The following is a 13,659-nucleotide window of genomic DNA, read 5'->3' as shown; positions in this document are numbered from 1 at the left end:
TACTTAACTGTGAGTATATCTCTAAATGAGCAGTGCCAGCCAACAATAATTACCAATTCTTTTACATGGGTAGCATAAAAAAATTCATTCATTGAGAACAACTGCAAATATAAAGATCTCCTATGAAACAATAAAATAAGTAGTCAATGTTGTATGGAAGTCTTCCATGTCACGTTTATCGTTTATCATTATGACAAATTACAATATATAAGTTACTGCTAGAACTTACTGGGCAAGTATGAAAGTGATGCAAGTTCACTCTTATTTCAAGTATGAACATCTACATAACATTATCAAGGTGACAAGAATGAGAGACGGTGTAACTGCCTCTAATTTGTCCCTCATGCTACTAACAATAGTAGAACAGTACACAGCAGCCATCAAGTAAGGCACTCTCATGCTGCAATAACGTCCTCAAGACTGTGCCCCTTAGCTGCTGCTATATTCTTCAGAAAGGCACCCTCCCTCTGTCATTAATAGCTATGTTCTTTATGAATTTTGTTGTCATTTATATTTATTTTCTGTAGCAAACCTTTAAAGTTTATTCTCAGCCACAGCATTAGAGCATTCTACATTTTATAGATGCATTTGCCTTCACATTAAAAATCTATGCCACAAGGCAGTGCTCAAATTTGTAGCAGAGGAGGAAGATAATTGGATCATAGGTACAAGCCTCAAGGCCATAATTAGATAGCATGAGAAATTAGAAGTTAGAACAAATCTTTGAAGTTTAAATCATAAATATTTTATTTTTCATGTTTAAAGTTGGAAAATACACAAATTCAAATATATTATAATTTATAAAATATAATATATATATATATATACACACCCGACGAACCCATGCACCCTGTTTCAAAAAGTGACGTACCCGTCTCCGTCCCCGAACCCACGTTTCCTGGCAACATAGGTTATAAACCCTCAAGCAAGCTCCACGAGCCAAAGTAAGCAATCCATCAGTTATCCAAACATATCTAAAGAATGATCTAGAGCTCCCTTTTATAATCTTTGGCCATCCCAATACCATGGGCAAGTATTCCATGGATACCAATACCATGGGTTAGTATTCCATGGGTGCCAATACCATGGGCAAGTAAATACATAATAATGTGACTTTAGAAAGTTCCCTTTGTTCTCCTGGCCACGTTTTAATCTAATTAAATCAGTGTTTCCCCTGCAGTGATCACTCGAAAAAGGGACATGACAGAAGCAAGATATTAAGCAAATCATATGTTAAACAAGAGAAGGAAAGCCCTTCCTACCTTCACTGCAAGGAGTCCCAAGGCAAATGCAGCATCCTTTTCAACCTCGTGCTCACAAGCAATCGGTCCCTCTCCCTCACCAACTGCAGGTGTTTGAAGATGTTGAACCAAAGCAGGTATAGCTCCTCCATCCACAATAATGTCGACGTGCTCTTCTGCAAATAAAAACCATGCATCAACTCCAGCCAAAATAGATCTTCATTCAAAGCATGAAGGACAAAATATGGCCACACTGAATCAATAAGCTTGCAAAAAATATCTTTAAAAAATTATCATTATTAACATGGACTTAGCATGCAAAAACCGACAATAAGTGTAGCATCCAGTCACCCTATTCCAATAAAATAAACAGAAAATACTTCGAAACCATGAAAAAAGGAATTTCAGATGTACATAATACAGCACCTTTACAAAACATTCTCTAGAAATAGCAAACCATCAAAAGTTAGTTGAACAATAATGAAAATGGCATTATGGACCCCACATGCACATACAGTTCAGTACTGGTATTAGCACAGATAGTGTGTACATACAGTGACCACGCAAAATGGCTGAACTGAGGAAACCATCATACTAAAATATTTTGTTAATCAAAAGCAAGTACTGTCCCAATTTAGCATCATGACCTGTGTTATTTGCTCAAAGTTGCATGATAAATGCATATGGTATAAATGGCATAGCTATCTCCTTGATCAGAATGAAAAGGAATAGGGCAGCTACACTGTGACTCTAAAGATTATAGACTGAGACTATGGCAACCTGTAACTATCGAATGGAAAATTGTTACTTATATTGCTGTTTACAGAAAACATACCTAAACATAGATGCAAAGAAGGTTCATACTATATGGATTTCAGAGATTTCCAGAAACTAGCAGTAACAAAACCAGTTGCCTTGGCCCTTGCAGATATGTCATCTCTGCAGACAAGGCTGAATAGGTTCAAACTTCACAAGCCACAGGGAAATCCATTGCTAATAAATGCACTAAAATTTTGGCATCAATTTATTTATTTAACTCAGTTCCACCAACACAAAGGAACAGTTCATAACATGGGTGCACAATGTTGTTGGCCTGCCTTCTGCATGATAACTCCATAGAGGCTAAACTTCCAATTAGGAAAGCTCTGTAACTAACAACAATCAGTAGAAATATAACATAAAGTAGACTAAAATAACAGGTACATGGGAAATACATGAAAAGGCATGATCAAGAAATGTCAGGATAAAGAAAGAAAAGAAAGAGGGGCCAGATATAACAGCAAGGCCCTAGCTCATTATCAGCATCGGGGGGAACATTGGAAGGTCCGGGGGAAGTAAAAGGTAACCTCTGTCACCATCTGTTGTTGAGAAGGGACCAATGCTTAATCCTGACAACTTTATCTGAAGAATCCAAAGAAGACTGGAGGATGCAGTCTGTGAGGGGCAAACGTCAGCCATCCACTGAAACTCCCCTAACACTCAAAGCCATCGAAAGGAACACTGGTGGGCAGTAATTTTTGAGGAGCCAGGTTTCAATGAGATGTGATGTATATTGGCCCTGTGGCACCCAAGCTGAGTGCTGTGCCATGAGCAAAAAACCTCCTAGAAGCCCTAGGGGGAACCAATCTGCTCACTGCATATCTAGAAGAGACAAGGGGTCTCCCCAGTCTAGAAGCTGAAGTCATATGGGATAGAAAAGGGGTAAAGAGTTTCACTGAAAGTTCAGATTAATCTAACAAATGCACTTCCAAATGCAAGAATTGGGCTCCGAATCTCTGTAGGTGTGTATATATAACAAGGTCGCCAAGATTTTGTCATAAGCGTTTAAAGTCAGAGATATCCAAGTTCAACAAACATTTTGGATTTTAGAAAATTAAAAAGAAGATTTGCAAACTCCATTGGCTGTAAGTTATATAAACCAAAATCATACACGGTCAGACATACAAAGCTCTTTGAATTCTGTAAGTCTACCCCATTTGAAGCATTTCTAGATGCCAACATCAGCAACCAAATTCCCAGTCACATTACACAGCTTAGAGTGACTAGCTCATCAGTGAGCTTTGCAAGATCCAAGAAATAGTAACTCAACAGTCTTTTAAACATGCACAGGAGGCACAATTTTCAAAGGAGGGGAAAAATATCACAATGTTGTGCCCTCAAGAATCAAGATTAATAACTCCATGTTACTTGTGCTCTCAAGTTTAATAACTCAATGTTGCTTGTGCTCTCAAGATTAATCTGAAAGAGGTTCCAACAGGATACTGAATTTTAAATCACATGGAGGCAATTCTTTCACAAAGCAAGTGATTCAAAGCACTATTTTCAAACACAAAGACCTGAAAATTGCTTACCATCCAAATTCTCAGTATCCAAAACGACTTCCAGCAGGATTTCAAAGATTTAGTTTTTGTTTACAATGTGGACAATTTAAAACAATGAAAAAAATTTAAACTTCTGGAATTAAAACCAAAACACTCTCCACTTCAATTGTAAACAATCACTCTAGGTAGATAAAAAAAATCACGTGCTGGGGATAAAAGAACTGTTCCATTGAGAATAAATGATAAACACACTCCAGATTCCGGAGTTAAACAAAGAGGATTTTTCCAGAACAGCACAAGTTCAAATATCTTGAGACAATTCCATTCACAATTCAAGGAAAATAAAAAAGATAATTTTCTACAGAATGAAACTAAAATTTACCAAGATGGCAGATCCTCATATATGGCAGGGTGTAAAATCCTTTTAACCATTGCAGAAATTCACAGAACTGATATGATTTAAAAAAACAAAAAAAACAAAGGTGGAGCGACTCCAGCTGACAGTGGATAAACTGGCTACAAAGGTAGACAACCTAACTTTAAAAGTGGATTTTATTGAGTTAACAGTTGACACGGTGACTTTGGGTATACTTAAAGATGTGTATGGGATCCCCGAAAATCCTCCTCCTGGAGTGCAGGCAGCTTCACAACGAGCCCCTGGAACAGATAGAAGCAGAACAGGCTGGACAAGACGGAAAGCTTCCAAGCCGAAAAGGAAGGCTGCGGTTGGCAAAAACTGTTTCTGTTTTAAATGTTTTGTAATTTTGCTGAATATAATGGAGTCTTGTGGAGGCTCTACAAAATAAATGTAGTCAGAACTATAGCTAGAAAAAGGTAAGGTAGAAATAGGCTGCTTTTAGAACAATTTTGGAATGCTGATGAAGAAGAACAATCGTACAGGCCAGTTTTCCACTTGGATTAATATAAAATAACCGTTTCTTAAAAATAAACAACAACAATAAAACTAGAACTGAAAAAGAGAACCAGCTACTTCATGGAAACAAATTATTCTGGCATCACTGAGACAAAACAAAACTCTTTTTTCTGATGCAGCGGATCAAAATCACAAGAACAAAACAAATAACCTAAAAAATACTCAAACTCAAGGGTATGAACCGCAGACAATCTGTTGCTGTGAAGCCTAGGGTCAAATCTTACAGTGTACGAAATTCTTTTGACAGTGCCAAAAATCAAAAAGCATGAGTTAGACACTTCAAAATAAAGCATAAGTAAGACTACAATAAAAGTCCATGACGCTAAACTTTTCGAAGCTCTCCGGTAAGTAGTTAGTTTCGAAATGTAGAAAATAAATTTAGGGGTTAAAAGAAATCTTAAAATCCGAGATTCAAAACTCCCTCATCTTGACGACAAAGCTACGAATCTCACGAAATGCAAAGTTCTTTTCAAAACGCTAAAGATCTAAATCTATATTTCTCCAAACAAAAAATACTTGGACACTGGAGGAATAAAGATCCAAAAAAATCTTTCACCATTACGCCAAATTTTCGAATCTTACGGATAACAAAACTGTTTTCACAGTACAACGGAATAAAAGAAGGAGTTATCTTGAAATTTCTTTACAGTCCACAAAACAAAGTTCCAGACAGAGTTACGGCAAAGGTTCAACCCGCATAAACAAGCTTTGTAGGAATATAAATTTAGAGAACCAAAAAAAACACGCACACACATAAAATGTCTGCCTTACCGTGTTTGGCGAACTCTGCAAGCGCGTGAGCCGCTCGCCTGGCAACAAGGCGATCCGCCTCCCGCCATGAGAAGCTAGAATTGAGCTTGTTAACCTGAATTTGGACGTCCTGAGGTAGAGGACTGCTGGTGTCACCGGGCTCGAGTGTCTCCAGCGAGGTTTCTCCCAGTTTCCGCTTGTGCCCTTTCCTTTCACTTGCCAGTGCATCTGCCCGCTCCATGGATGGAATTAATCCCTCCTCCCCTATTAAAAGCAGACAGCCCTGCAAGAAGGAAGCAGAGCTGGGGAGAGACGTCTCTGTTCCCTCTTTTATTATCCCAGACCTTGGGCTTTCTGGGAGGGAAAAGGCACCTTCCTGCTTGCCACAAAGCGGTTTTCGTGCAAACCACCCGAATTCGACAACAAACCTACCTGATAACACTACTCCGGTTTTGCGAACCTGCTCGGATGTAGGGTCTGGTAAAAATTTCTCTTCCCTCCTCTTTGTCACCCTCTCTCTCCACCCTCTCTCTCCCTTTTATTGGCTCCGGGCTGATTTGAATCGGTTCCTCTGGCCGCCCAGGAATGCTAGACAAATTGAGGCAGACCCTTTTTCCTTATGGCAGTTTCTTCCTAGCAAAATGTAAAAAAATCCATTAATTCAACCCATGTAACTCTCTCTCATATATTGTTGGGTTATTTACACCAATTCTTTAATGTATAACCCATCTATCACACGGCTCTTTAGATTAATTATTTAAATGTATAAGTACCTGTCAGACTATTTAGATCAATTATTTAAATATATAAGTGATTAATAGTTAATGCAAACAAATGTTTCAATGTTTTTGTTAATTTTAATGGATTAATTTAATTTAGATTAATTATTATTTAAATGTATAACTACTAACATTTTATGTATATAAAAGTTTTATTTGTTTATTAATTTTAAGGGATTAATTTATTACTTGTAGTCTATATTTTAATGGATGTGTTTAGTGAATTACCTATTATAATACTATTTATTTATATATTAAAAAGTTTTTACATATTTAAAATATATATATATATATATATATTAATAAAATAAAATTATTAAATTTTATTAATTAAGAAATTAATTTAAGTTGGTGTTTAATGTTCTAAGGTATTTTATTAATTATATAATATTGAAGGATATAAATGTGAATTTTATAAATAAAATGTATATCAAAAAAGTTATTAATTTTTTTAATAATTTATTATATATTTTTTAACCAAAACTCAATTTAAAATTTCTAAAAGATTGAGGATCATCAATTTATAATTAAGATATGTATTTCTAATAAATCAAGACTAAGTTCCTCTAGTACTCCATTAGAAGAGTTTTTAATTTAAGTATTGTGTACCAGATCAATGTAAATATGCTTCTAGAAACTACCATATCTATCTTTTAAATGCACAAACACGTTGCATAACCATCCAATCAAACTCCTAATTACATAATCATTTTTTAAAATGTTATGAGTAGCTTCATTAACAAATTTTTCTATAAATAAACATATGTCCCCTAATAACATCAAGATTTATGAGTTGTTAATGGTGGTTGTAAACATAAGTTCAGAATGAAAATAAAATCATAAAAATAAAAGAGTAAATTTATAATATTTGAGAAAATTTTCTAACCACTTTTATGAATGGTACCCAAAGTAAATGTTGTTAACAAACAATATATAGATAACCTAGATGACTCCAAATGGAATCTACCTTATGGCATTTCTAGTTAATATGGCTTCGGCATGTCACGTCAAAACACTTCAACTAACCTAAGGATACCAAAAAAATAGACGCGTCCTTCGAGTGTAGGGATACCTCTATGTAGCCATCCAATCAAACTCCTAATGACATGGTCATTTATTAAATGTGGTGTAGCTTCATTAACTAGCATTAGTCATGCTATAAATAAAGATGTGTTTCCCCATTACATCAAGATTCCTTATTTGTAAATTGTGTTTGTAAGCATGACTTTAAAGATGAAAATTAAAGTTGTGCCATGCCATAAATAAAAATGTGATTGAAATAATAATAGTAATAATAAGAATTGTATATATACATACATATGTACTAAGGACAATCTTATTTGAGGAAATCCTTCAATTACTTCCTCACATTTCATGAATGATAATGTTGTCAACAAACAACATGTACACGTAACCTAAAGCTACTTAGGTGGAATTGACCTCATGACCTCTTTGGTCAATATGACCTCAGACATGACATGCCAAACCACTTTAACTAACCCTTGAGACTTACACGCATATGCACACATATATACATGTTAACCCTTAAGGCTTACATATGTGTAGAAAATTTATTTGAGGATGCCTTATAAGCGCTTCCTCACATCTTGTGGATGGTCCTTGCAGTTAATGATGTTAAAGGAAAACATGTACACCTAACTCAAAGGGACCCAAGTGAAATCAACCTTGTGACCTCCTTGATGAATATGGCTTATTAGCTTCAACGTGGCAAGTCAAACCTTTTGAGCTAGCCCTCGAGGCATAAATATAATAAGTAACATCAAGGGGTAGCTCGACGTATCTAAGTTTAACGTTGTCTTACCATTGATTCAAGACCATACATTTAGTAAGGGTAAATTCCTCTAGTAAGGCCCTAATAGTGTGTTGCTACAACAAAGTAATAACAACATACATCCAAAGGTGGAGCATGCTTACCCAAGGTTGAACTTAGGTCATCATAATGACAACCACTTAAATCCACCAAACTACAACCCAACATGTATAGATTAGGGTGGGGCCTTGATAGTGTACTCCTACAAAAAAAAGACAACAACAAACATTCAAGGGTCGAGCATGCTTTGGCTCTTTGTTGTAATGGTACATTGTGAGGGCCCTAATATATACTCCTTACATCAAGATACTTAGGAGCTAGTTAATTTGTGTACAAGTTCATCTCTTTGAGTAAGGCCCATTAGATAATCATTGGGAAGTTACTCAATGTAAAGGGTTTGTTTTATTATATAAGGCCCACTCATTGGTTGGTACTCATTAATGTTGGGACCATAAGTAGTTAGGGTTTTGCGAGTGAAAAATTATTTATAAAGCTAAAGATTAATAATGTGTTATCAAAGGTTGAACTTTGGGCATGCATTCTCCACCCTTAAATATATGTTGTTCACTCTTTGTTGTGACAATACATTGTTAGGGCCTTACCGTATCCTCCCTACATTGGGATATTTAGGAGTTAGTCAATCAATGTACCAAGTCATCTTCTTTAAGTAAGGCACATTAGCTAATCAATGTGAAATTACTCAATGTAAAAAGGTTGTTTTTACCAAATAAGGCCCACCAAGTGGTTGGTTCTCATTAATGATGGGACCACAACTAATTAAGGTTTACTATTGGGAAACTATTAATAGAGCTAAAAGGCCAGATAATGTTTTATTAAGTGGTGTTATTGCATTGAAGCTCTACTTAACATGAGGTTGCCCCCTCAAAATGGCTCATGAACATTACTCTCTCTTTTGTAATTTATTAATACAAAAGTTATATTATGCAAGTGTTTAGCATTGTCTCTCTTATTTGTTTTTTATTGGTTTATATTTCTTAAACATTGTTTGGTAACCACTATTTATGTTAGTCAAGTCCATTAAAAGTGGTATCAAGGCTCTATCATATGTCAATGCCTACGCAAATGTCGAACTTTTTTTTTAGGCCAAGGATGTGTTCTAACATATTTAAACATAGAGTTATGACATCAACAAGTAAAATTGCGGCTAGGATGCATACATACGAGGAAAATAGTTAAAATCATCAATTACCCCCAATGGTGCAAAGGAATGGCGTTGTTCAAGTTTTTACAATTAACCTTGAAGAAAACTAAAGCAATATTACGACCTATAGAAACACAATTGACAACTTAATGAGAATATCGACCTCAAAAAGAGAACTCTAGCCCAAAAATCCCATATTTTTGGGTCAAAACACCTAAATCAACCCCATAATTAAAAAGTGGTGCTCCTTGTAGCACTTTTTTTGTGGTGGTTAATATTGCAACTTGTTTGAAATTGGAACCTTGATAATTGATATCATTGTGGATAAAAAGCTTCAAATTGATGCTCAAAATGAAAAGTGATGCTCCTAGTAGCATACAAAAAATGGAGCTAAAATTATAATTAAATTGAAATAATGGCCTTCACTATTAGTACCATTGCAAATAAGAACCTTAAAATTAGCTCTTAATCAAAAACTAATGTTACTTGTTCTTTTTTTTTTTTAAGTTAAACCATACTTTTTTTGAAATTGTGACTTGACAATCAATATCATTATGGATATGTATCTTAGAAACATGCACAATTACAACTAGAAACATAAAACATGAAAAAGAAGAAGAAGAAGAAGTGATAAATCATATATTAAAAGAGAATGTTAGTATTGTCATTGTTATTTTAAATTTACATTAAAAAACTTTAAAATGGAATAAAACACCATTTTTTTAAACAAAATTGCATACGACTAATAAAAAAATAAAATAACATATAGGGGTAGGGTTTCTTCTACATAGTCATCCATGATTAGCTTTGCAGTTAGATTGTTTCGAGAATTCATAAAGATTCTAGATCTACTGGTTTCCCTTTCAATATCCTCATCTCAACATCCTTTTCATAGAGCAATTAGGAAAAGTGGGGTTTTTGGTTTCATATAGAAGCCTCTGTTGGGTGCGTCTTGCAAGCTAGAAATATAGGGCATTGTCTGCTAAAAGCAGTGCAAGATCCAAAATATGAGGTTAAATCTAGCAAGATTGGAGAATATATCCAATATATGCATGATCATGCTCTGATCTGTAAGTTTATCAAATTATGCCTTTGAAAAGTCTATGATTGGGTGGATTCAAACTAAATTGAACCTCCAAGGTCAAATAGAATTAGAGCTAGGGGCAAAAGGAATAGTCACGATCATTTTCTCCAGCTTGAAGATAAAATCGAGGGTTTATGAAGGAGGATCATATTTTTTAATAATACAGACCTCTTCATATGATTTTGGAATGAGTACAATAATCCAGAGAAGGAAGACTTCCTTCATACCCTGGTGTGGGTTCAACTCATTTCTCTTCTAAAGGAATATTAGGAGGAAGAAACCCTTAAAGACATATAAAATGTCATTGGCAACTTTGCTAAGGTCTTGGAGGCTACTAATGCAGATGTTGTCATGAATGCAAGCATATTATTACGGATTATCTAATGAACACAAAGGAAACATCTAAAGAACACCCCTCTCAAAAAGAGAAAAATGATTTGGGAAAAGTCCCCCAAAGGAGAAGAAATTTGAGTCCTCGAGGTGCCTTAAATCCTAACCAAATCCCTAAATATGTAAATAGGTTCAAGTTTCTCTCCTCTTCGAAGGAGTCTCTAGAAAGATAGTATTCAATCAAGTGTGCAACCAACAAAATGAGAATCTCATAAGCCCTCACTAAATCCTCCAGAGCCCATGCAAAAATTTATAAAAGAGCACCAACAAAATCCATTACTACTGGAAATGGTTTGCTCCCTATCAAAATAAGTCGAAGCACAAGCCCTACCAGAAGATATGGATCTGGATGATCCACGACTACCTATCCTTGCAGAAGAATGGCATGTAAAAGATAAGAAGGACATGTCAGTTCATCACGTTAGGATTCTTTATAAGGCCTATCTCTGGTGCAAGGAAGAAGACCAACTGGGATCGAGTTCTTCAAAGTCCTGTCTTGGGGTTCACACAAAGGTTTATAAAGTGGTCTTTAGTCAAGAAAAGGAAGCTTAAAAATGATGTCGCAAGAGAAATAAGACATTTATCCAAGCAGACAATGAAAAATTAATCAAATTAGGGAAAAATATGCTAATGCCAAAGCCATTTCCTCCCTTGAATTCTTGAATCTTCAAAAAGGTTTTCTATGTAGTAATGATTGTCATAGTTAGTTTTTGATAGTCTGTTATTGGTATTTTGCTAGTCTGAACCAAACTTGATACAAAGAATCTCTTGGATTTTGGTCATGCTTTGGAAATACATACTATATGTAACTTCTTTTTTTTATTAATGAAAGGATCCACTTACCAAAAAAAAGAAGAAGTGATTTTTAGAATCACCATTCCAACGATTCCCCAGCTCGCACCCCTCATTGCCTCACCTTCCACCAACTTTGTCCTCCCCCTCCCCTTCTCATCTCTTAAATTTACATAACAATAATGGTTAAAAGAAGGTGAAAACACACACACACACTTTAAAATAGCATAAAAATTGCACAAGAGAAATATTAAAAAAATAAACGAAAAATCAAAATAACAATTTAAGAAAGAAAATAATAATAATAATAATAAATAACACATATGCAATGTAGAAGAGTCGGTCATAGAGTGATTGTTAAGACACTCCTCATGTGAAGGTTGCCAGTTCAAAACCCCATAGGTTAAATTAACAAAACAAAAAAAGGACAACAACAACATATTTGGGGGTAATTTTTGAAATCGCCACGCCCTCCCCCTTCCCCACCCTTGTACTCATCATTGCCCCACCCTTCACCACCTACTCCCTACCTCTCTCCACCCCTCTTCCTCATCCTCGATCCTCCTACCCACTTTCCATCCCTTCCCTATACCACCCCCAATCCTTAAACCACCATTGTTAATGCAATTTATGGGGAGGGAGGGGATGTGGAAGGAGAGGGTAAGCCAATGAAGGTGGAGAGGAGGGGATGTGGGGGGTAGGGGGGGAATGAGGCAATAATGAGAGTGGGGAAGAAGGAAAGTGGAAAATATGGGAACCCTCCCCCCATATAACCCTACCATGTTATTTTATTTTATTTTATGTTTTTCAATTAATTTTGTTCACTCCTATTTTTTATATAGATTTTATTTAGTTTTAAAATTTTATTTCTATTTTTTAATTTAATTAATGTAATTTTTTGGTTTGTTTTTAAATAATTTTTCTAAATGGTTTAAAACAACATGTTTACATTTTTTTAATAATTAATTAATTCTTGTTTTCTAACTTTTCTTTTTAATAATATATCTTTTGTTGTGATCATGTATGTTTTTAAGTTATTTATGTGCAACTAAGACACAATTACAAATAAGATACAATTTTAACCTTGAAAAAAATGCCACTTTTAGATTTAGGGGTCGATATTAAGGTTTTCTAATTGCAATGGGACTCGCTAACAGGACCACAATTTCAATTAAGTCATAATTTTAACTCCAAAATAATGGTGTTATTATAAACGTCAATTTTCAATTCGAGGGTCAATTTTAAGGATTTGTGTACAATTGTATAAGATGTTTAGCTCGAGTAGGCCTCATGGTTAAGAACGTGTGTTTATCCTAAGAGATCACAAGTTCAAATCCAAATGGGGGTAGAGTATGTACACCTCGATAAACTTCAGCAATCAAATCGTTACACTGAGGTAGGTCCTTTTGTCCCATAAACAAGGGGGGCTCATACACTAATTTGATGTCTGGTTTGGCCATGAATTTTTTTCTTTTAGCAAATAGATCACATTATGTTAATAAGAGAAAATAAATGGAGTACAAGCATGACGACTTGGGGAGACACCACCCATGGGGTGCCTTAGAAATGCGCAGGAGGAAGGTTATTTGCACCTGGAAGGGGAAACTAGAATAACCATTCAAAAATTCATTGTTTGAACCCATTACAATGCATGAGAGAAACAAAACCATAGACTGGAGAATTGTGGTGGACCATGGTCATTTTTCGACCAACATTAAAAAAGAAAACGAATCACAAAGCATGTCATGCTAAAGAGAACCTAACTGAGCTTAGTTGGCGCCCTGAAGACCAGGAGGAGCATTGACCTATTGTTACTGTACATATTCATCGTTGGAGGGGTCGGTTGTGATAGTGTCTCATTGTCGAAAGGACCAGTTGCAGGTTGTTCTTCGATAATGTAGCATCCATGAGGACTTGGACGAGGAGGGGAGATCTTGGTAGTAGTTGGTTGGCCGTTTACAGGATGAGACAAGGTTTTCTGTAACTTGTGAGCCAAAAAGATGTGCCCATCACTCGCATAGACAATGGAAGGCGATGAAGAGCTAAGAGGAACATAGATGGAGGTTGAAGGGCCAGAGGAAGAAGAGGAAGGAATGTCTGGAGGTAAGGCTATGTCAAGGTCACGGGAGAGGCAATGAAGGGAGGAGATAATGTGGCAGGTGTTGGCAGAGATTTCAATGATCCATTTGGTTGCATTGGACCGTTCATGTTACTAAGCGAGGAGATGATGGGCAAGGAGATTGTGAAGCACCCAATGAGGGTTCCTCCCCTATTGAATCTCCTCAACTCCCAATTCAATAACTTGATGTTGAATATGGGTTGAGATAACGTTATCGTAAAACGCTATGTCTTTTTCCACAACAGGGATAGTAGGT

At 35.7% G+C, this 13,659-nt stretch overlaps 1 protein-coding gene across 1 annotated transcript in view; it reads right to left on the bottom strand.

The window, feature by feature from the left end:
• Nucleotides 1-5,825, bottom strand: part of LOC149154761 (ARM REPEAT PROTEIN INTERACTING WITH ABF2-like) — a 118,871-nt gene extending 113,046 nt beyond the window's left edge. The window contains exons 1-2 of the mRNA XM_089440984.1: nucleotides 5,268-5,825; nucleotides 1,263-1,417 (exon numbers count right to left, since the gene is read on the bottom strand). Of these exons, the coding sequence (XP_089297110.1) occupies nucleotides 1,263-1,417; nucleotides 5,268-5,487 (375 nt within the window). The 5' untranslated portion in view covers nucleotides 5,488-5,825. The remainder of the gene's footprint in view (nucleotides 1-1,262; nucleotides 1,418-5,267) is intronic.
• Nucleotides 5,826-13,659: the final 7,834 nt, after the last annotated feature.

The sequence above is a fragment of the Pinus tabuliformis genome, chromosome 9 (assembly GCF_031772625.1).
Source record: "Pinus tabuliformis cultivar Carrire ecotype Pingquan chromosome 9, CPIR1, whole genome shotgun sequence".
Lineage (NCBI taxonomy): Eukaryota > Viridiplantae > Streptophyta > Pinopsida > Pinales > Pinaceae > Pinus > Pinus tabuliformis.
Note: the sequence above shows the minus strand (reverse complement) of the source record. Positions and strands in the feature narration are given on the sequence as shown.